At 42.2% G+C, this 24,169-nt stretch overlaps 6 protein-coding genes across 6 annotated transcripts; 3 read left to right on the top strand and 3 right to left on the bottom strand.

Moving 5' to 3' along the window:
* Positions 1–1,814: 1,814 nt before the first annotated feature.
* Positions 1,815–5,603, top strand: AK88_01181 (uncharacterized protein; the record flags this gene model as incomplete). The annotated part of the gene is made up of 3 exons (XM_012478817.1): positions 1,815–2,099; positions 2,250–5,357; positions 5,547–5,603. 3 exons carry the CDS (start codon positions 1,815–1,817, stop codon positions 5,601–5,603), a joined length of 3,450 nt encoding a protein of 1,149 aa, XP_012334240.1.
* Positions 5,604–6,347: 744 nt separating this feature from the next.
* AK88_01180 (uncharacterized protein) lies at positions 6,348–7,145 on the bottom strand (the record flags this gene model as incomplete). Its single annotated transcript, XM_012478816.1, has 1 exon — positions 6,348–7,145. One exon carries the CDS (start codon positions 7,143–7,145, stop codon positions 6,348–6,350), a length of 798 nt encoding a protein of 265 aa, XP_012334239.1.
* Positions 7,146–9,835: 2,690 nt separating this feature from the next.
* Positions 9,836–10,735, top strand: AK88_01179 (uncharacterized protein; the record flags this gene model as incomplete). The annotated part of the gene is made up of 1 exon (XM_012478815.1): positions 9,836–10,735. One exon carries the CDS (start codon positions 9,836–9,838, stop codon positions 10,733–10,735), a length of 900 nt encoding a protein of 299 aa, XP_012334238.1.
* An 805-nt stretch (positions 10,736–11,540) lies between these two features.
* On the bottom strand, positions 11,541–11,804 carry AK88_01178 (uncharacterized protein; the record flags this gene model as incomplete). The annotated part of the gene is made up of 1 exon (XM_012478814.1): positions 11,541–11,804. The coding sequence occupies one exon, from the start codon at positions 11,802–11,804 to the stop codon at positions 11,541–11,543; it is 264 nt and encodes an 87-aa protein (XP_012334237.1).
* Positions 11,805–13,708: 1,904 nt separating this feature from the next.
* AK88_01177 (uncharacterized protein) lies at positions 13,709–14,855 on the top strand (the record flags this gene model as incomplete). The annotated part of the gene is made up of 3 exons (XM_012478813.1): positions 13,709–13,725; positions 13,929–13,990; positions 14,359–14,855. 3 exons carry the CDS (start codon positions 13,709–13,711, stop codon positions 14,853–14,855), a joined length of 576 nt encoding a protein of 191 aa, XP_012334236.1.
* Positions 14,856–15,826: 971 nt separating this feature from the next.
* Positions 15,827–22,260, bottom strand: AK88_01176 (uncharacterized protein; the record flags this gene model as incomplete). Its single annotated transcript, XM_012478812.1, has 2 exons — positions 15,827–15,877; positions 16,135–22,260. 2 exons carry the CDS (start codon positions 22,258–22,260, stop codon positions 15,827–15,829), a joined length of 6,177 nt encoding a protein of 2,058 aa, XP_012334235.1.
* Between the last annotated feature and the right edge of the window lie 1,909 nt (positions 22,261–24,169).

Here is a 24,169-nt window from a genome sequence, read left to right as displayed (position 1 = left end):
TCTTTCTCTTTTTTCCTTCCTTCCATTTCGCAAGTTCTCGCCAATTTATGCGCCCTTGACGAATTATTCAAAATGTGTGTTCAAAGTAGAAAATTAAAAATGGAATAAATACAATTTGGCAGCTTAGCCACTTGACAACTTCACAATTTGACAATTTATCAGTCTGACAAATTATGAACAAAAAAAAAAAAAAAAAAAAAAAAAAGCTCGAAAATGCACTGCAATTTTTTTTTGTGCATAATTTGTTCTGATGTTATCCTTTTCCTAATTCTCTCCCCCTTTGACACGCAAGTGGGTGTTACACGACCTTGTTGCATACATTTTCGTTTTAACCAAAAAAAACCTAATCTGCATTCCTTTCCCCAAACGTAGCGAAATTATTAACAAAGTTCCAAATTTAGTTGCAAACGAGACGGGTTTTGTTTTATATGAACCGTTCAGGCAAGAAAAAACGGAAAAAGAGAAACTTCAAATATTTAGTAGCATTAAAAAGTGCTGCGAAAGTGACAATGTAGCAGCTGTAAAAAGTATTTTTTTTTTTGTAATGTGCAGGACAAAAAAAAAAAAAAAAAAGTTGCACAAAATTGTTATGGCTAGAAAAACACAACTTATTATTTTTCAAAGTGGTTTGTCCTGTTTGCGCAATTTTCCACGAACCGCTAAACCCTCTTCACGTTTATGCACATTCTCATGCTTAAAAAAAAAAGAGATGTGTAGGGAATGTTTATAAAATTATGCCTATTTTGCACAAGTGTAATAGCCCTAGGGGGAGAAACACCTCGGTGTAAAATTATGTAACACTTGGTATGGCGTGTGGGAGTAGGGGGGTAACACGCATTGCGCGAAGGAAAGCACACTCCGCTCAGAAGGGAAAACGTTACCAACTGCAGTCAAGGCATACGCCCATACGAACATGCACATGTTCACCCGAACATAACCCTTTTTTTTTGAAATGGCCACATGCGAAGCTTCATTGTGAGCTAAATTACGCGTTTGGTTTGGTTACCTTTGCCGCAACTCCACCCCATTCGCGTTTTTATATCGCATTGGATCCAGTTTGTTCACTTTTTGGTAAACCCCCGTTCTTTTTCTCTACCTGTAAATTGCGCGAACGTAAAAAAAAAATGCCCCTTTACCGTTGAGGAACATTTTGAAAAGGGGGGGCACTTACCTACTTTCTTTGTCACACAGAGGAAGGCGTAAGCCCGAGGCGACATTCGACGCTTTACCTGTTCGCATGTTGGCCTGTTATGGTATATTTTTTTTTTTTTCACCCCCATTTCTGGCCTTACCGCTCTTAAAAATTCGCTTTTCATTTTGCCCTGCGAGGCATTGCGCATGAAGTTCATTTACCATAATTTCACAAATCTGCGTCATTACATTTTTGTGCGGCAAAACATCCCTCCGCATATGCATACGCGTAGTTTTGCGTGCGCGTTTGTTTTATACGGCTGCGCATGCGTACTGGTATGTGTGATAGGGTTAAGCACTATACACATGTGTAATGTGAGCACATGTTTCTTTTTTTTTTCCTCCTTTGTTGTACGAGCATATGTTGTACGAGCATTTGTTGTATACACGCATTTGTTGCACATCCGTATGCTATGCGTTGTATATGTGTGTAAGCGTTGTCACGGGAGCCCGAGGTTCGACGCATGTTCTGCTCTTGTTCTGTAGCACGAAGCCATCAGCCGGGAAACAGTTGCATTGTTAATTTCAGTGCGCGTGATGAGCAGTACCCCTTATAAGCAGAGTTATATCGAAAGGGTGTGCCTTTTTTTTTTGCCCAACAACACACACAACAGTCCGTTAAGATGAAGGCCAAGTGCAGCAACAGACCATCCATAGGTAGCGCGGAGGAAAGTAAAAATGAAGAAATGGACAGGGAGTATTACAATTGTATAAAAAATTGCGCCAATGATTTGCAGAATTTGTCTTTAAATTTTTTCCCCTCCATAAATACGTACACTTGCATCCCCAAAATAAATGCTATCAATTCGATAACGTTTCACCCGTGCATTTCGAGCCAAGATTATTTTAACAACACGTACTCCTTCAAGCCCTTGTTCACGCACCACTTCTTTAGTGACAGCGAGCAGGTGGGTCGAACACAGCCGCGCAAAAGACGCGCTACACACCAAAGTGGTGCAACAAAGCGATTCCCCAAACGGATGCAGCACACGCGTGTGTTATAATATAAATGTATGTGTTTACGTGTGTGTGCACATTGCCCTTCTCCCCCCATTCAGGTCATCGGGTTCGATAGTCTCAAAATTGATTTCTATTACACATGTGATAGCTACGAAGTGTTTATGAAAATAAGCGGATCCATATGTGATCAATATGAAAATTCAAACTACATCATGTTGATGTTGTTGCAGAGCTTGTACATTACGACCCCGTACCCAGGTGGGTTCATCGAAACGGAGGAGGAGTTTCTAAAAATTCTTCGAAGAAATGAACAGGGTAGAGGGGAGGTGAAAAATGAACAAGGTACAGGTGAGGGCAAACAAAGTGATGAACTACTAACTCAGGACAAAATTTACAAACCACCCGGGTTTATCATTTATGAAAAAAAACTCAGTGATGATATTTATTTGCAAATAAGGAAATGTGGATTCTCTTCAGATTATTTTAAATTAAAAAACGCCAACGACATGGATGAGGAGGAGGACCAGCAGGACGACGATGATGAAGACGATGAAGACGATGATGATTTTGAGGAGGACGATCATGAAGAGGGGGAGGGACAAGATGGGGGAGGGGTCTATCACAACGGATTTGCAAATATTATTCAAAATGGAAATACCAACTTTGTGAAAAATGAAATAACCCCCTCTAAGGGTCAACCCTGTACCCCTTCCAAAAGTGACAAAAATGGTAAACACAAAAAGGGGAGCCAAGTTAAGGACACGAAGAGTGAGAATAAGGCGAGTACCAAAGGAGGAGAAATTAACAACACGCCCGTAAATCAACATGATAAGGACCATGTGAAGAAGGGAGGATTTCTAAATGAGTCATGTGAAGCAGACAGGAATGGTGTCGACAGGAATGGTGACGACAGGAATGAAGGTGCTACGCCAAAACACAATATTAATGATTCTAATTGTGAGAGTAGCACCATGTCCATCGAATTCAACAAGGACAATATAAAAAAGGGAAAGGAGGATCATCCCCCCAAAAGTGAAAGTGACGACGCCGCTTGTGATAATGATAACTCCCTTGTTGAATCGAAGAAGGCAAAGAAGAACCTCACGAAATATGTTACAGAGAGGGACATGTCTAAGCTTTACCGCCACTACTTGCGCGTCGTCAGGGCCAAGAGGAGAAGCAGCAGTGTCATCGCCAAGGGTGACATGTTGAAGGAGAAATGTTCCGGTAGGAAAGAGTTGGAGAAGCAAAACGGTTCTGTAGGGTCTGCACCGGGAAGCGTTGCTGTGTCAGCTTCTGTACATGCTTCTGTACATGCTGCTGGGTCGTGGCGGCAGGAGGGGGGCTCCCCGAGCAAACCAGGTGCAGCCGCCGACGTGGATCCGGTGAACGAGTCGGCAGCGGCTGTCCACTCCACTTCTCCAAGGAAGGGAAGTTTAGTGAAGAAAGAAATTTCGCCCAAGCAGCGAACGACGCCAAGTAAGGGTGCTTCTGCAAAGAAGTCGGTGGAGTCTCCGCTACCGCCTCGGATGGACCAGAACCCACCTCATGAGGCAGAAACGAACAGACGGAAGAAAAAAAAACCTGCTGAACAAGTCCTTGGGGAAAAGTACGATTACACAGTGAAGAAAAACTTTGAGTTACTCCATAGAAAAGTGGAGTGGTTCTACCACTGGTTCATCGAAAGCGCCTCTAACATTGAATATGATTATCGGTGGAGCGTCATCCTGCCTTACATAGTGTTTAAGCATGATGAGCAGGAGAACAAATTTGCGCAAAATAAGTTCATTGAAAATTTAAACGTTGAGCTACTGAAGAACCGAACCTCTAATGTTAACATACGTCCTAGTATAAAGTTGGAGTCGTTGTCTGTTCCATGTGTTGCAGTGAAGAAGGAGGAAGAGTCGTCTCTGCCCAATGGGCAGGATGTAGAGATTGGGATGAAGAAGAACCTCAAGCGAGGAGCATCAGATGAAGCAAGCGCAAGGAAGGAACAGGGTGAAGTTGTTAAGAAAAGGAAGAAAGGGGATGGGGCAGAAGCCGAGCAGCACGAAGTAATGGTGAAGAAGGAAAGCGAGGAGAACAAAATGAAAGGGGGAAAAAAAAACGTAAAGGATAACATTAAGGAAGAAGGAGATAAAATTCAACCGAATTGCAAAGATGAACAAATGGAATCCATGTTTGACCCAAGCGAGTATATCCTCACCAGCGAGATTGTCATTAAAGCGATTGAAAACACACTGAAGGATGTTCGAAGTAAGGAAGAAGAGGAGTATTACGCATTCCACAAGAATTACGAGGTCGTTTATTTGTACTCCGATTTGGAGAAGAGCGGGGGGGAAGCGACCAAAGGGGTAGTAGAAAATGTGCAAGCAGTGACTGATGTAAAGGGAGAAAAGAAGACAAAAGGGAGAAAGGAAATACCCCTGAAGGAGGGAGAAATTGTGAAAGGCGTTACAAATGAGCCAGACAGACAAAATAAAAAAAAAACAAGTAAAAATGAGAATGCAAGTGCGAATGAAAATATGAATAAAAATGCGAATGAAAAACAGAGCCTATACTATTTTTACCTGTTCGGTTTGGCCACCACCTACACCTTTTTCACATTCCAATTTGACCGAAACAGAATTTCTCAGTTTTTAATTTTTCCGCCCATGCAAAGCAAAGGATTAGGGATGAAGGTGCTGGAAAAAATTTACCACTTGTCAATTGTGAATTCAAATGTTAAAGAAATTACCGTGGAGGATCCAGCCGTTTCATTCACCCAGTTAAGGGATATCATCACCATTAAGATGTGTATCGATTTGAGGATTCTCAACCCCACCATCCTGTACCCAAGTGATTATTTAAAAGAAAAAAATATTGAAAAGGAGTATGTTGAATTGGATAAAAAAAAATTTATGAAGGTATGCAAAGAGACACATAAACAGATTACTCGTATGGTTGAAACGTTGATGTTAGCCGGTGTGTTGCCCCACCCTGCCCCGTGCTACACTGATGTTGGAGAAGATAAAAGCTCGAGCGTTAGGAAAAAGGAAAAGAAAAATGAAAGCCCCGTGGCCCTCAATTCGATGGAGCATTTCGAGTCCTCCGATCTGTGCAAAGATGTGCGAATCAAGATTAAGAAAAGAATTAAAAATGACTACATTGGAAATTTAATTAATAAAAATATGAACTGCATGGCCAGCGACGTCTTCCAGGACTACGTAAGGGCGAGCGACAAGCGCACACATACACACATACATACACCCATATACACGCATGAATAAATGCACAGATGGATGTAGAGGGAGAGAGAGGCGGAGGCGCTCAGCACCGTCGTATTCTCACATTTGCGCACATGAAGAGCGATACGCGCGCAATGCCCATTTTTTTTTTTTTTTTTTTTTTTTCAGGTGAAGGAGGAGCTTTACAAGCTTTGGAGAAAGCAGTGCAGGGTCTACTACAGGTGAGTAACGATGCGTGGGGGCGACGCATTTAGCATATAGGTGGAGGCCCCTAATAACAATGCTGCAGCCACTGCTCTGCGTGTGAGGTACCCCATCTAACACACCCCATATACTTGCCCTTCCAAACACGCAGGACGATTAAAAAATTGAGGTCCCTATATCCATTGTAGTAGCAGGTGGAATCGTGAAATGGAAATGCCCGATGTTACAAAAAGGTGAGATAACGGGAAAAGGCATCATTGGAGAGTTTTTCATTTAGTGGGTTATTTTGCGGCACATTTTGCCCTGAGTGTTCTCGCCCATTCGCGTGATTCACCCCCACGGTGGCGCTCATGGGGAGTGCAGTGAGGTGGAAGGAAAATGCCCGACCTACACACATCAATTGGTGTGGGCATGTAACGAAAAACGCATGTGAAGCGGCAGCGATTGCCTTCCCCCAAGCCACGAAAAAAAAAAAAAAAAAAAAAAAACAAGTCGGTTTGTGTTACATTTGTAACATTCTTCACAAAGGGGCAATTATACATATATGTGTGTACACATTTCACTTAACCGTTTTTTTTTTTTTTTTTTTTCAAATGTGTGTTGTTCATGAGACAGGTGCGCGAAGAGTTACACGAGTAGTTGCTTGCCTGGTGGGAGGATGTGGCGGCCGACCATGTGCCCTCCTCCCAACCACGACACAGTCGGTGGAAGAAGAAAAGCCCATAAAAAAAAAAAAGACACATACACGGGAGGGGAGGAGTCCTGCTACCCTGAAGAATTTTCCTCGTCATATGCATTGTGATTATTAATGGAGGGTTCATCTTGAATGCCTAAAAAGATATTATTAAAATCTTCATCATTTTGGTGTTTATATTTTGGCTTGGTAATACACGAAATGAAGAGAATTCTTTTATTTTTTTTAGCGAAAAAAAAATAATTAAAACTTGAAATGCTTTCTTTGTCTACATAGGGATCATTGTCTGTGTCGTTCAAGTAAGTGTACACATCACAATGTTTAAAATCAATCAACTCTTTTAAAATTTTCCATATCCTTTTGTTGAAACCACGATATATATTTTCAATGACGTAAAATAAATTATAATTTATATTGTCTATGACCGTGTTCATATTTTTTATTTGCTTCAAGTTGGACTTACTTAAAAATTTGAATTCGTAATCTGGGAACACATAATTTAATATGTTGACAATGTTTGTGAGAATGTTTTTTTTTTCCTTTGTGTTTATGACTTCTGGTATTTTTTTTTTAATGGAGGTTTTGTGTGCCCCGCGTTTGCTGCTACAGTCGGTGGTGTTCGTGGTGTCTGCCGACGCGCCAACCGAGCCAGCAGCTGCTGTGGGCGCTTGTATACTCGAGGGGGTAACCTCCTTGCCCGTGCTGCCGTCCCCCGTGAGGTTCGCACCTACACCGGCGCTGTAACTGTGGGGCGGCTGGTCAATTTCTTCGAACAACTCAATTTTGGCTTCGAGGTATCGATCGTGTGCCTCAAACCGTTCTAATATTAAATTCACATCATTCAGATTTGCAATATCTAGGTTGATCATTTTGCGGTGTGTGAGTGTTTTTCGTTGTGTTGTCTCTGCTGACTCGATTCAACTGGTCCTACTCCTCTCCTCTTTGTGTCTCAACTGATTTATACTTGTCTGTCTCGTGCGATGATGCTACCGCTTCCCTTGTCGTTACATTGTAACACGAATAAAAAGGAGGCAACTCGGAACGGGCTTTCTTCTAAACTTGCAGGGAGACTGCGTCAGTTGTGCAAATACTCCGCAGAGAAGCGTGCAAATGTCAGAGGGGTTAAAAAACGGCAGAGGGGGTGCACCTGCTTTTTGCACTCTCCCATGTGCTGCCAAGCGCGTCCCGGAGGAGACAAGGGGTGGCGGGAAAGGCAACAGGGTATTCACAAAATGACAAAGGGGGGAACCGCACGATGAAAATCACACAATGCGCACCGCGCTGGAGTTGTACTAGGTCCCCACCCACCTATAAGCCAAAAGCGTGAACTGCTTAACACTGCGCCCCGATCTCGTTACGCGACGCAAATGAATAGCTACCGAGGGCCGAGCATGCACATGCACATGTACACTTGTATGCACATTTATATGTACACTTATATGTACACTTATATGCACAATGCTTTGTGTACTTTCGCGTGCTCCCGTCAGTTACACTAGAACAAACGAACTCGTGCAGTTGTGTACTTGCCTTGATGGACGAGTGAAAACATGGCAGTCATTTTTTTTTTTTTTTTTTGCGCTCTTTCCCCCATCTTACAATGAGAAGAAAAAGGCGCGCAAGCCCACATGCATTTTGCACGAATGATCTCCAATATACACATGTACTCCTTTGGCGGGAATAAAAATATTTTCTAAAAGGAACTAAAAAGCAAGAGCCCCATAAAAGAGTGAAAAGAAAAAAAAAAAAAAAAAAAAAAAAAAAAAAAAAAAAAAAAAAAAAAAAAAAAAAAAAAAAAAAAGTTAAAACGTGACATAAAAGGCGAGATGAATGATGCTTGAGGTGATCCTTGACATGGTCGCTAAAATAAAGACAATGCGAGGAACGAGTAGCGTTCGCGAAAAAAAAAAAAAAAAGGAGAGTAATATTTTTTTTTTTTTGCGTTTCGTTTCATCACTGAGCAAATCTAAATTGCGTACAGCGAATGCGTTTTTTTTTTTTTTTTGTTTCTACGTACGGGGCGCACGTACGAGTAGGGACTCCAAAAAAAGTACACGCTGAGGGGTATACACTTTGAACGGCTTCGTGAAAATGCGTGATTGAACAATAATTGTCACAACAAGTTCGAGTGTATAACTTTGTCGAATTGTACTTGGCCCCTTTTTAAAGCCATTTTTGTGCACATAAAAAAGTATGCGTTTTTTTTTTTCTTTTTTCTCTCCTCCGTATGAGCGTTATAATAGGAGCGAAGAGAAGAATGCCCGCGCGAATTGCACAAAAAAGACCATGCTTATTATGTGCGTGCAGCCTTGTCAGAGGGAAGGTCTCTTAAATTGGAGGATGCCCACAAGGGGGCGAACATAAGAAGTCGAAATGATGTACAAATGGGGATGCTGTGATGTGACAGTGCGTGTAGGGATACTTAATAACACGCTCCTGCCGCTCACACCCTCTTTGCAATTTAAAATGCGTACACTTCTCCTACAAGGGAAATAGGAACACCCGTAACCTACGCTAACATGATTCCTCATCCTTTTGTACCCTCTGAACAAATATGTGTATATTTTCTCATGTTTTAAAGGGCGAACTAATTCAAGTGGTCGACAGACCTGTTCATTGGGCAAATGTCAACAATGCAATTCTCCATTTATACACCCTCGCTGCAGTTGCATGTAAGGAATAAAAAAAAAAAAAAAAAAACTATGAGTTTGTTCTGTTCATATGCGAGGGCGAATTTTCCTTTGCCCAGTGTGTCACTAATCCATTTTGACATCTTCCTGTCCGCTGAGGTCTGCCTTTTTTTGTCCCCAATCCCACACTCCCCATGCTTATGCATTTTAATGTAAGTCCCCATCAATTTGAGAAAAAAAAAAAAAGAAAAAGAATTCGCTTCTCCTTAAATGGTTCCTAACTGCACGTGGTTACCTTCCCCCCTATGAGGGCCGTTCCTTTGGACCGGATGAAGCCAACGCCTCGAAGGGATGAAAAAAAAAAAGAACGCTTCCCCACTTGACGCCGTCATACGATGTGCATGTAAAGATACGTATATAAATGTACCAACTTGCAGAGGAAAAAAAAAAAAGCTGTAATAGGGCAACACGTACAAGAGAGTGTAATTCGGAATAGTCCACTCCGATTGTAACTTTTTCCCTGTCAAGGCTTCCCTCTTTTTACAAAAGGGTAAAAAAAAAAAAAAAATTGATGAACAAATGGCAACTGAGAATTGAGCAAGGTATTTTTTTTTTTTTTTTTTCTAATTTTTTACCTTGCCTGTTCATATTTTTTTTAATCATTTTTTTTTTTTTACATTTTTTTTGCTCCAAAACGGTGAGTCAACAAAAAATGTCTTTGAAAATGTCCGCCAGGTAGAAGCCAACATTGTGGTAAGGTAGTCAAACAAGAAGTACCTCTCCTGCTATGCCGCGTATTCAAATGAGGACATATACGAGCATATGGACCATAACATACACTGTGAGCTACACAAACGACAACGCGAAATGAGCCCCCCCGGGGGATGCCCCACACGACTGCGTCATCCCCCAAAGTCTCTGCAGCCAAAATGAAAGGGAATTTGCTCCTCTTCAAAAATTATGCAAAATGGTACATACGAGGCAGTCATCAAATGGGCACAAAATGGTATGCACACAGTGTACGAGAGCTAGTGAATACCAAAAAACAGGGCAGAGAGAAGAACAAACACTTTTCGGCAGGTCATATAAAAGATGGAATTAATAAATATGCAAGTGAAGACCCAACGCGAGTCAGCGTCCTAAATGCAGATTTCGCCCAAAAGGTTAGCCATCACAATTATGATGATGATCATGATGTCGCTTTGACGCGCAATGCGGAGGAGCCTGTTTACGAAAACGAGAGGAAACCACATGACCAGATAAAATTACGGTGTGCAAAAAGTCTCAAACTGTTAAGCATGTGTGTACTCACTTCCTTGTTCTGCTATTGCACATTTAAGAAAGTACCAGAGGGGTATATATGTTTAGTGCAAAACAAAAATGACGCCACAGTATTGCCATACATTTATGACGATCTGATGACGTTTTTTTTTAATCCGTTCAAGTACAAAGTTCATATAATCAGAGTCATTCCGATTCAAAAAAAGTTTACACGTGTGTACGAGACGTTGGATAAAAAGAAAGTCCGTGTAAAATTACAAGTCAAAATGAAACCAAAAATTCCGTTTATTATCGAAATTTTTAGTTCCTTTGGGGCTAATTACAGCACGAATTACATTGAAAAGGAAATGAATTTGGACATTATGAATGTTGTGAAGAATTATCACTTGGATGTTTTAGTAGACGAAAATAAAGAGGCGAGTCGTATGCCACATGTTGTTACAGTGGATGACGCGGTTGATGAAATCATGGACCGGTTTTACGACTGCTCCGTTTTTCACAAGATAATTCTGTTGGACGTCTCCATCGTGTTTGAACAGGTGGAATAGACAAAAATGGTCACCACATTTAAAAACACGCAACGTTCCGTGAAAAAAAAAAAACAGCATCGCGCATGCAGGGGATACACTAATTAAGGGAATCCACCGCCAATCCCATATGTTGCCAAATTGGGCACAGCTAGCCAGTGTGCAAATGTTCATGTGTTTTTTTTTTTTTTTTTTTTTTTGCCGTATCATGCGGCGCAATTACACGAGGTTGATTGAATTACGTCTTCCACAATAAATGCGCTAACGTTACAACTGGTGAATTCTTCACTTGGTTTATGTGATTAACGCATTTTGCGAAATGAGCATTTTTGTCGAACTTGCCTCCCCACAAACTGTTATGTAAAATTACAGCGGCGATTTGAGCAAACCGAATTGCCGCAAATCCATTTTGTGACGATCCATTTTGAGCCTATGCCAGCACCTGTGCAACACAGTATCGCAAAATGACCATGCGCAAAAAGGTTGAGGCCTTGTCTGAATGAGGCAACGGCTTGGAAAACAAAAAAAAGAAAAAGTGACAACGAACTCGGAAAGCTTTAAAAGGAGTAAATTATGTTTGTCAGGTTTCTAATTAAGATGAATGAACTTGAATTAAGTTAGATCATACTGCGCCACGCAGCACTAAATTCGAGCCTTCGGGAACTTTCTTCCCATATGCCTCTTGAGATTAATGTCGCCTTTTTTTCCACTGTCACCTGAACCGTTCAGGCAAAACATGATTTAGACGAGGCGAACGGGTAACTTGGTCGTTTTACAAAATTGTTACATCGTTATGTACGTGGTCTCCGTTTTGGCGCGCCCTTTTTTACGAAGGCGCATTGTTACTTCGTCGAACTTCTAAAAGCAGTGGGCCGCAAATGACCCCCTGCTGTTGCAACTTCTGATGAGCATTGTCACAATATGGGAAGTTATTCGATTTCCAACATCTGCACACGGAAATTTTTTTTGATTTTTTTAGCGGAGGGTACACTCTCTCGACATGCACAGCCTTTAAGTTCCGTAGATTTAAAATGTCTCCTTTTTTTCTAAACACGTCGGCTGGTTTTTCCTTTAGTAATGCGTTTCCCATGGTTCCTTGCGTTTGGCACAAGACGGTGCGCTCTTTACGCGTCCTTCACACTTTGTAAATATGACTTGGATAACTGTTGCGTCACTGCTACGGGTAGCTACATACCGCAGGGGTTAAAATGGACAGTCAGGTGCGTCGCTACAATTATTCCGTTACAAATGTGGTGTCCTGTTTATATGCTGATTATTAAAGCGGGAACTTCCGGTCGGAGAACAAACATACATTAATATTTTTTTATTTGTCACACACGTTACAACACTGTTTTTTTTTTTGTCCATCCTCCGATTGGGGAAATGTCTTTTTTTTTTGTTTTGTTTTTTTCTGCTACGGGGGAAAATAAATATATGGAGCCATGCACACAAGTGCCCAATTTCCACAATTTGAGGGGTTCCCTTAAAGGTGCATACGGAATGGCCTTGGTGAGAGCAGGTGTTTTATTTTTTTTTTTTTTGCGTTACACAAATGTGAGGAGGATAAATTAAGAGGAGGGGGGGGGAAAGGGAATTCCCTTTTATACTTTTTACGTGCAACAAAGTGGGAAAAAAACATGTGCACATGTGGACACGCGCACGCGTATGATCAGGTATAAATTCGGGTACAACGAAAATACACATGTGCAATCGGCGTGTCCGTTTCCAACCTTTACATGGAAAACGGACAGGTGGAGAAAAGAAAATGTGTTGGGCGGGACCTGGCCAGGACATACAAGCGTTATTTTTTTTTTTTTTTTTTTGTTCTTTTTTTTCGGATGGCAAGCTAGCAATTGTAAGCGGTAAAGGCGACAAGGTGGGAGAAATAAAAAAAAAAAAAAAAAAAAAAAAAAAAGTTTCACACAAATGTCGGCATTTACTTCAACCCAATTTGGTATGCATAAATTAACGGGAGAGTTTTCGCGCGAATGTTTTTTTTTTTTTCATTCGTAAAGGAGAGAAATAACTTGATAAATGTTTTTTTCACATTTAAAAATGTAAAAAATAGGCAGAAAAAAAAAAAAAAGTTGAGCGGCCTTTGCAAAGGAAGGTTAAACATGGGCATATGTACATACGGTACGAATGGATAACGCAGCAGTATATACATCCTCACAGCGCGTGGTTAATAAGCGCGCACAAGTGAATGGGCACATATTGAACGCCGCATACGCAGTACGAAATTATATACTTTACCCCATTTTTACGTACTCAGCTTAATTAACGCAGTACATACTTTTAACACGTCCCCATACAAAAATATATACATACCTTCATATCAAATGCGCGCTACGCCTGCAATAGGCCATGCGAGAAAACGTTGTAACATATAAGAAGTGACAGAGGCCGAACTGCGATGGCGAATGAGTGGGGGCACGAAGCAGCAAAGGGACGCAAGCTGGTCGATGTGGATTTCTAACTCTTCACGTTTGACTTGGTTCACCCATAACACCCTTTAGGAATTGTGAATTGTTGAATTTTCTAAATTTTGCCTTTTTTTGCCTTTTTTTTTGGCACTTTTTTCTTGCCTCTTGTTTTTTTTTAGCCTATATTTTTGAGCCTTCATTTTTTATAGCCTTTTTCCCCCCTTTTTTTTTTTTTTTGCATTTTTTTTTTTAACCTTTTCAATTTCGCTGAATAAGTTTCCCCGACCAGCATAACAATGGAAATTTGAGAAAAAAAAAAAGTTTTGCTTTTGTAATGTGACAAAATAAAGTTTTTGTTTCTTTTTTTTTTTTTTTTTGTTTTTTTCGTTTTATGTTTACATGTACGAGTGTATGCATATAAGCATATACATATAGGTTTTAACATTTTTTTTTTTTTAAGTGATAATATAAAATACATGTTGTGAAGTATAAAGGATAAATAAAAAATAAATAAATAAAAATAACAGGCGATAAGAAGAATATATAACCTTGTTCATGAGAATAATTAAAAATGTTCATCATAAATTGGTTAGTCAGAGAGTGGATAGGCAAAAACGCATATGAGAAGGAGCGGGTGGAAAATATGTTCCCTCTGCTTGTTCGTTCGATTGAACGTTTGTGCGTTCAGCAGCATTACCACTTGTCGCTTCTTCACATCCGCCCCGTCTCATACCCTTGCGCGTCTCCCGTTTTAAACACCTCCCCCCCTTTTCTCTTTTTCCCCTCCGTAGGTTTAGGGACATCTTGGCACATTTGGGCCTATCACACAAGAGTGCAAGGATATTATTTTTAGGTATGGCCACAACGCGCTTGAGGGGGTGTGCGTATATGTACACACACGTATGGAGATTGCCGACACACATATGTACATATGTACATGTGTTTATGCTTAAGACAAAGCGGAACGGGGTGCACTGTGGCAGGCTTCCCCAGAGAACGGAGATGTGCCCATCGCTGCGCAGATTGAGTAGCGACAGTGAATGATAAATGATGAGTAATGTGGGACTGGAGAGGTTAAACGGGTGAACACTCCACGTGTTGTTGCTCGTGGTGTTCCTCTTCAGTTGAGTGCAGCCCGTGCGTGCACTTCTGTCCATGCGCACTTCTAAGCCACCCCCCCCCCCATTTTAATCACCACTTTGTGACACCCCCCATATGCAGGCCTGGACAACGCCGGGAAGACAACTCTCTTGCACATGCTAAAAGACGACCGGGTGGCCCAGCACGTACCCACGCTGCACCCCCATTCAGAAGAACTAGTTGTGGGAAAAATAAAATTCAAAACATTTGACCTTGGAGGACATGAAACGGCCAGGAGAATCTGGAGGGATTATTTCGCAGCGGTGGACGCTGTTGTATTTATGATTGATACAACAGACAGGTCTAGATTTGATGAGGCCAGAGAGGAGTTAAAGCACCTCCTCGAAACGGAAGAATTAAGTAACGTCCCTTTTGTTATCCTAGGAAATAAAATTGACAAACCTGATGCAGCTAGCGAAGATGAATTAAGGCAGCATTTAAATTTATTTTCCAATTTGACTGTCCACAACATGAAAGGAAATTCAGGGGTGAGGCCAGTTGAGCTCTTCATGTGTAGTGTCATAAGAAGGATGGGTTACGCAGCGGCCTTTAAGTGGATATCGCAATTTCTTACATGATGTGTTTGGCGCCATATAAGTAGGGCAATCGAGGCACCACGGAGGAGGTGACCATAAATGATAGGCATCGCGCCAGGTTTGACAAACGCCATATGTATCTTCCATACCGCCGCACTTTTCCTCTCTTTCCCCTTGTTTAAAAGTGTGTATATATATATAAATGCGCATGAGCATTCGTTCATCCATGCACGTGCGCCCACATATGTCCCCTTCATGCGATTTGCGCACCCAATTTTTACAACAACCCCTTATTTTTACATATCTAAACGCGTTCGTATATGCACAGACGCATGCATATATAAGTCCATATGTTTATGTGTACATAAACAAAAGGTTTAAAGTACATTATGAAAAAGAAGAAAAAAAAAAAAATTAGCCTTTTTTTTTTTTATTTATTTTTTTTTTTTTTTAACTAATAATCTTTGTCTAAATTTATTTAAAAAGGAGGATGAAATATCCAATTGGGGGGGGAACGCTATTATACCCCCTGTACGCACGTACGCTATATGCACAAAGGGTATACCTTTTACAGGAAAGGCGAATTCCTGCAGCGAATTTAACTACCCCTTATTTTTTGACAAACGAAAATGAGCCTTTGTTTTTAAAGTGTGTGAGAGTAGCGCACACACGAAAGGCTCAAAAGTGAACGTACGTCGAGTGGAGTCTACGACGGAATATAATGTTCAAGGTGTAGAGGGAATAGTAAAATGAAGGGGAAGTCAGTGTAATAAACAAATGTACCATGCGAAATATTCTCATGTGCTCACTTTTGCAATCTACATAAAGGACCAGCGCTAGCTACATGATAACCATAGAAAAGTAATCCATCCTGTGCAGACTGTATCGCACAGTGACAAAACGAACTGGGAAAAATGCAACACACATTTTGTCCTCATAAGGAGGGAGCTGACCACTCGAATAAACACATCGTGTCTAATCTTTCTCTGCAGATGAAAAAAAAAAAAAAAAAACTACTTGTGAAAGATAGCCTTTTTCCTGTTTTCAAGCGTCTTCATCATTTCCTGCACAAAAAAAAAAAAAAAAAAAAGAAAGAAATCCCCACCAAAATGAACAAAATGGGTAAAATATACCTGAACGGTGCAGGTAAAATTTGGTGACCACTTTTTTTGCACACACGAGTGGGCAGATTTATGTAGCTACACACAGGAGCGGGGGTGTAACTTGAGCCGCGCGAAATGACAGAAGCATGTGTACAACTCTTTCCCCCTCTTCTTCTTTTTTTCGTTTGCACGATGAACAAAGCGTGGTGACAACTTACCAAGTAATCCTGCCTCGATTCGCAAGTGTGGGACTCGCTAGGCCACAACTTATACAGCTTGTTCAACAGAGCGCAATCAATTTTGTATCCGCCCTTAAAACCACCCAAGGCCGCGGAAGTGCTATGCTTGCCCTCCCCATGGTCTATGTACTTATTCAGAGTAGCACTTCCAGGGGTGCCTGTCTGAATGCCCGAAAGGTTAAAATATTCGTGGTATACATATTGGTGCATGTTGAAATTTTTTAAATCGCGAAAGTCAATGGAATTGTACACATCGGATAATTTTTTATTGTAAAATGCAATGACATGATTTTTAAAGCAGCTGACTGGGGTGCACTGAAAATTCTCATCCTTCATTTTTATGTCGTTCTTCATATATTTCGGCACAGGAATGTAGTATTCATTCTGCAACATGTGTTGAAATGTTTGGTACGTGATGTCTTTGCTCATGAAGAGTAGTCCATTCCTTTTGAATCTGTTCAACAAGTGGTCATAATTGGGGAGTCCGTCCCTGCTGTCCAAACGGTTAATACGACGGGCACGTCTCAGTCGCACGAAGGGGTCGTCTTCCCAGAAGGGGTCTTCATTAGCTGTTTCATCAACTTGGGGGGCACACGGCCCTGTACCTACATTTTTCCCATTATGATCGCCTTCTTCACTTAAGGAGTGGGCTGCCATTTCAACACTGTCCTCTTCACACATAAGGGGAACACGGCCATGCAGGTAAAGTCGCTCAATTTCATGCCCAACAGCAACATTGTTACCGAAGAAACGTACCACGTCAAACAGGAACGTATATGAATTAATGTAGGTGTTGTATTGCCTTTTATTATTTGGGTCATTTCCATACAGGCAGAAACAAATGGGCGCATCGTAGAAGAGGAAGTTTTTTACAGACACACATTTGTTTAGCTCTTTGGAGATATCCTCGCAGAGTTTCTTTAACCGCTTTTCGTTTTTTTTTTTTTTTTTTTTTTTTTTTTTTTTCCCCAACTTTGCTCTTTTCATTGTATCCAGTATGTGTTGCACTCCTCCCTGGTTGTACAGGCAGAGCAGCTCCTTCATCTTGTGTGCGTTTGTTAGGACTGACAGGGGGTATTTTTGTTTGACTTCTCCCCGTTTAGCATCTTCCCCCCATTCTGTAACTCTCATGTGCTGTATATCTTCTTGAGGGGGCTTGTAGGAGTCTCCAATTTCTTCTGCCCCCCCAGTCTGAACAAAATTACCAAAGGGGTTCACATTGCTTCTACTGCTTTGCGGCTCGCTCTGTTGATAATCGTTACCTCCCTCTTCTACTTGGCTCTTTATCTCTTCCAGTGCGTCAAATGTGTAACCCTCATTTGGGGACAGGAAGTTGGTGATCTGACCGAATTGGGCGTCATTCTGGTTGACCTCGATGTGGGGTCCTTTCTGTTCTTCTACTCTGTCACTACCTTTGTTGCCTTGACATTTTTCGTTCAATTCCCCACGCCCCTGCGTGATGCTTCCCCTCTGATCCGTTGCGGCGCTTTCTTTCTCGCCCAGCAGGTTTAGCAGAAATGCGGGAAAATTAAAAGCGCTCTGTTCGTAAAAGAGTTTCTCGTTGTGGTTAGAAAACTCGTGCACACGATCATGCACACCGCCGCCGCTCTCTTCTGCGCCGTTTTGTCCCGAGGGCGCCCCCTTGAGTATCCGACTGGGCTGAAAATTCGGCGAGAAGGTCACGTACGGACAGCTGTCCCGCACAAATTGATTCCTCATCTGGTCGGTCAGTCCATAAGCAGACCATTTCAAATCGGCCATCGTTTGCACATAAAAAAATTTATTAAAATGGAATGTGCACAATGCATGTTTCCTTTCCCTAAAAAATGTCTTGTTCAGGTAATTCACATTAACGTAGCTGCAATTGGGAAGAAGATTCGTCTGCATAACGTCATTCTTAAATTCGGCTCTCACATTATATTTTGCAAAAAGCTCATAAAGGTTGTGCTTGGAGCAGAGGGTCTCACTGTTACGGCATTGGGAGGAAGTTGCTTTTTTTTTTTTTTTTCGTCTTTTTCTTCTCTTTTGCGTGGTGGTACCATGGGTGGTGTTTTTTCCCCTCTGCGCTTTTCTGCCTCCTCGTGTCCACTCCTGCATCCGCTCGATAATCAAATCAGATTTCGTCTGAAGCCGCTTGGAGGTCTTGCCACTGGCGCTCCTTTGTATGACGCTCTGCTCGATATTGTTCGCGACGTCGTGCGTAAAGCTTTTCCACCTTGCCCGTTCAGGTAAATTCCCTTCCCCGACTTGCTGCGCAGAAGCATCCTGATTGGTCATTTTTTTCGCTCCATTAGGTATTTCTTCCTTGCTCAACTTAGCAGGCGCGGGACTTAACGAGGCAAATCTAGTACTAGGTCCATCCTGGGTGGCAACCACGTCTGGGGTCGAGAGAGGCACCCTGAAGGAGTCACAGTAGGAAGAATGCCTACCCTCGGATACACTCTTCGCTTTCCCCCTTTTGTGACAGACCTGGTCGGAATTTTCCTCAACACGGAGAGGGGGTGGCGAGTTAGGGGGAGAAGAGAGCTCCCTCTGAAGGCACCCCTTAATCTTTAAGACAAGCATTCTACTTAATGGGCACCCTTTTTTCAGGCTCGCTACTTTTATAACATTTGTATTATTCTGCACCATCAGAATTTTGTCCCGACACACTAGCTTAAACAAGTGAATAAAAAATTCATAAGTGACATTACAAAACTGAGACTGCGTATGTTTTAACATGTCGCAGTTGTCCTTATTCAGATGTAGGAAGTCAATGGGTTGTGTTGCTTGAGCAGTGGATATGTGGAGGCGGGCGGGGGTGCTAAATTTGCTCTTGTGTCCCCCATCCAGCCATTCATTGTTTCTTCCTTCCTCTCCCTCACAGGTATGTGTATCCCTTTCTACGGGATCTACCTCATTTGAAATGATCCCTTCAAAATCGTTTACATGGAGAAAATTAAAATCGTCTCCCTCTTCCTGTTTGTAGTTGTGTGGGGTTGGCGACGAGTCGGGTAACGGCTCCGTTACTGCACCCCGCTGCTGCGTTACCTCACCCCGCCGCGTATTCTGCACCAGGTCAGCGAACCTGCTAAGCATCGCGGGCAGGCCCTCATTACGGTAGGTGCTGGCCACGTAGGATTTATTTACTGGAATCCACTCCTTGGTCTTCTCTTGAGGTAAATTCTTCATACATAAGTTGATTGGAGTACAAAAGAGCTGCCCAGCAGAATTCGTGTGAAAAATAAATTGAACATAATCAAATTTGACTCCTACAATTTCTTGCCTCTTCACACGATATGCTTTCTGTTGGAGGTTTTTTTTCTTCACAAAGTAATTCCACGTGCGTGTGTTTTTCCCATCGAGGTAGAAGCGTTCCTCCAGATATTCCCCAGGTGAGGGGGTCCCATCGCATCGGTTGCGAGAGTCGGCACTAGACAGTGAAGGAGGTACTCGCCGTGTGAGAGAAGACCCCCCCCCCTCAGGTTGCCTAGCACAATACAAAACCGGCACACACAACTGCACGAATGTCATTCCATACACACCAAAAAATAAATTATACATTTTAGTGTTGATCGAATTGTACTTGGCATGATCCGATATGAGTCTGATCGACTCCGTTTTGTTCTTCTGCATGGGAGTGAACTTTGCTGTGTCCACAAGGAGGGACTCCTCTACATGAATCTTTACAGATTTGTAACTAAATATGTGATTGAAGGACACGTCCTGTCGCATCTGCATGTTGTTTGCTCGGAGGTCATCCTTGGCAGAGTCCACTTCCGTCCTGCAGGCCTCTTGCTGAGCGGCATGGTTACGTGAGTTTGGCAGAGGGGGACAGTCGGCCGCGTCTGTCGAGCTATACCCCGTGCGCGTGTTGCCGCTGTCATGCGTGTTGCCGCTGTGGTGCGCGTCGTAGGCGTCGGCTGCCCCTCCAGGAGAGACCCCCTTGAACGTATAATTATACGCAAAGCTGAAGGAGTGGTTCGTGTACGCCTCCATCCCTAAATCCTTGTACGAAGTAAAATCATCACGAATTAAAATGCGCCTGACGTAAACCATATTTTCATAATAAGAAAAAGTAATTAAATTGTAGCTGGTCTTTTGTTCATACATGTTTTGTCCAGTGGGGGTTATGCAGATCCATTCGATGTACCTAAAATAGGACTCCTTAAATTCTGAAATGTTAAGTGGGAAAAGAAAAATGGGTTCATACTGATTTCTTAGATCCCATATTTCAATGACATTAAAAGATGCATTAACAGATGCAACGATAAAGGAAAAGTGTGGGTTCTTAGCAACTGCTGTGTAACTTCTATTAAAATGGGATCTGTTCCTATCCTCATGAAATACGTTCTCTGGGTTTGTTTTCATTTCTAATGGTATTCCTGTTAAGAAATGATCCCTTGCCTTCTGTCTGACGGTCCTCGTGGACACTCTCTTCGCACCTCTATTCCTTGTACTAAACCTAGACAAAAATTTCTCCCTTGTATCATATATGTATAAGCTGCGACATCCTAGTAGGAGAGTATTTTCATCTTGAAGGTAACACAAGCACAAAGCAGTATCGTACTTTTTAAAATATCCCCCTGTTTGTTTCAGCTCCACGATTTGCATTAGATTAGTTTCTAAATCGTAGGAATACAAACTATTGTAATTACCCAACATAGTGCACCTCCCGTATGTCCACGTACTAGGACAGATCTGCATCAGTCTGTCAAATAGGAGAATGTCTTTGGCTATTTTTATTTTGTAATTAAGGATTTGGAACGCCTCCTCTTCTTTGGTGTTCCTCAATGACCTACGTGTAGTAGTGCTGCATTTGTTGCCTTGCCAAGAATGTGAAGTACACTCATCACGCGATGAGTCCTCGTCTCCACTTCCCCTCCACAGGGCACCATCCCAATGGAACCCATCCCCAGGACAGTATTGCACTTGGAAAATGACCAACCCAACGTCATTCCTCGCATACACAACTGACTCGTTAATATTATTCGTGTCTGTTTTTATTTCCTTAATTCTTAAATATTTGCTAAGGGTAATTGATTCTTTTTGATTCAGTTCCGTGAAGTTTCTCTCGAGCTTATACAAAAGATGGTCGTTCTCCACCTTGTACTCTTTTCCATATGAGCGTTTCCTATTGTACTCCTTTGCCAGCTTCACTTTTTGCGTATATCTATAGTAGGTGGGAAGAAGGCCCCTCTCGTTTGTGTCGTAGTTTCCAGTGGAGAGGTTAGTCGGCACGATGGTGACTTCATTGTCAAAGCAGAATTTCAGATTCACAGGTAGGTAATCAGCAGGCAACCCCTTTTCGCTTCTCCCGCTCCCCTCATCGTATATACATTCACCAATTTGAGTCTCCATTAACTTTATTTCGTTATTGTAGAATCCACTGGGCATCACCAGAACAGGGCACTTGACGTTGCAGCTTAAGTCATATGCATACCTGCTGTCCAGGTGCATGCTTTTGTCTATGTAAAAGGTGGCCAGGGTGTTAACCACGTCAAGTGATGCACGCACTCTGGTGTGGTCGCGTCGTATTTCTTTTTCATAATTGCGCGAGCTGCGCAGGAAGTCCAGACAACTCCGCATTGCCCTTTTCCTCTCACTAACATCCTGACTCTTTGAACCCCTTCCGCTGCAACGGGGACCCGCATTCCTGTTCGAGGACTTGTCCCTCTTCTTTGACTTGGTTTCATCGCCAAATGGGTCCTCGCCATATTCCTCCGGATTTGCATCCCCATCGGTGTAGTAACATTCGTCTCCTTCCTCGTTCTCTTCTTCATCCTCCTCCTCATCATCCTCCACTTCATCCCCGTTGTCGTCCCCTTTCTCGTCCACCTCGCTTCCATTCTTCTCCTCCGGCTTTGAAAGGTAATTGGAGCCGACCACATGATACACCTTATCACTAGCATAAAAATTTTTTATCTCATGGAGTATGTTTGAATTTAGCGAGTCGTATATCATGTGTGGGTTTTCCACGGGTCTGCAATTAAAGGATGCTATCCCCTCCTCCTTTCCTCGCGCCGTTTGCTTAAGGGGGCTCAGAGCCACCTCCACCTTGTTTGGCTCTTCATAGATCTTGAGTCTCTGCAGCGGGTAGAAGTACAGGTTCAGTCTCTCCTCCATTCTGCTGCGGCGGCGGGGGAGGGGCGACCGGAGGGGGAGCGCCAATCGATCCAGCGACCACTAACAACTACTACTATTGCTACCGCTATTGCTACTACTACTATTTCTACCTGTTAACCTTACGTAACTGCCTACGTGAGTACACCGTCCCCCCCGCCCCCCTGTGCGCGCACGTCGCGGGATATGAAAGCGAATGACACACTGGGCTGCATGTCTGCTTGGTCGCACCACGGCCGAACGAGGCAATAAAAAAAAAAAAATCCTCCACCTTCCTACAGGAATAAATTTGAAAATGACTTGAGATTCTGCCGATTCCCTTTTTTTCACATTATATTGGTATCGTGTTAGGAAGATGTAAGGTTTCAAATTTGTAAAATCACCAAAGGGACGCTCCACTTTTTTTATTTTTTTTTTTTTGCTTCAGTTGTGCAAATTTATATATAGGGTGGAAACGCCAGATCGATCAATCAAAAAAAAAAAAAAAAATGCCTTCACATCGCCAAGTGGATGAAATGGGAAGCAAAAGGAGCCTCTAAAAAGTGCATCCCCATTAGCACAATTGAAGGAAACCTACGTGGGGAGGGTTAATCAAACCCACGTACATATGCATCTGACTTTCTTTACACAAGGTTGTCATTTAAGATGAAAGAACTGCCCGCAGAATTGTTACATACTGACAACCTTCACTTGGACTTTTTTTTTTTTTTTTTTTTGTAAACTCCAGCGAAATGAACAAAGAAAGTGGCAAGTGCTGACACGATTATATATGGAAAGAGAGGAGCGCGTTTCGTCTGGAAGGGGAAAATGTCCAAATGGGGGGTCATTAAAGGAAAGGGCTCTACCGTGAGTGTGGGCGTCCGTCCTCATGAACTGAGTGGTAATGAGACAACAGTAGTCTACACCATCAGATATCCACCGCCACGATGTGTCTCTCCTTTTTTAAAAAACCTCTTTTTTTGGCCCACACGATGGAGTACGATTGGAGCATTCGCACTGGAGCCACCACCGTAGCAGCTCGATCGAGGGGGAGCTTGCCAAAGAGAGTGACACGACATTTTCGTGAAGGAAAAACTTAATTTCTTCACTTGGGGGAAAACACTTTCACAGTTAAAAAAATGAATGAATGAATGAATGAATAAACCAATTCAGTGTGTGCAGGGGGGAACTGGAAATTGTCTGTATCTTCGCCCAGTTAGCTGTTCATTCGTGTCACCACAAGGCACATGTTCACCAAGAGTGGAGGATGATATTGTGATGTGGGAGGCATCCTTAGTAGGTACATAGCTGAAAAGGTTCATTCGAGATTGTCGCATGTGCCACTGTGAGCGCAATTTTTTTTGTTTTTTTTTTCTTTTGTCCCATTTGTGACCTGGTCTTTTTTGCTTACCCTTGTGAAAAATAACCATCACGGTAAGGTTAAGAGGACGATTGGTTTGTCCCTCCCCGTCGGTTCATTCGATTTCTTCATTTTCACGAACCTCTATTGATGAGGCGACAAAACTTCTTCTGTGGAACTATTAGGGGGGCACATCCACATATAATCCATATATACCTACATGGACACATACCTACATGGCCATTTTCGCATGTGTCCACATACTCATGTGACCGAACACATGTGTACACTGGTGCGGAGGTCACACTTCCCCCCGAGAACGCCTTTTTCACCTTGGGTGAAGAATAAAAAGGACGGTATTCCCTTAATTTCCCATTTGGGGAAATGCCAAAAGGGGGAAGTTATGGTCTACCTTTTTTTTTTTAAGCAAACATGTTCATAGCTGGAAAAAAAAAAAAAAAAAAAAAAAACTGATCAAAAAATGATACCCATAAAGATCAAGCACACGTCCTACAGGTGCAAAGTTGGCTAGCTGTTTTAGAGTTTTTTTTTTTTTTTTTTTTTTTTTTTTTT

This window comes from Plasmodium fragile (assembly GCF_000956335.1).
Source record: "Plasmodium fragile strain nilgiri unplaced genomic scaffold supercont1.10, whole genome shotgun sequence".
NCBI lineage: Eukaryota > Apicomplexa > Aconoidasida > Haemosporida > Plasmodiidae > Plasmodium > Plasmodium fragile.
The sequence above is the reverse complement of the archived record's forward strand: the minus strand, read 5'-3'. Positions and strand labels throughout refer to the sequence as shown.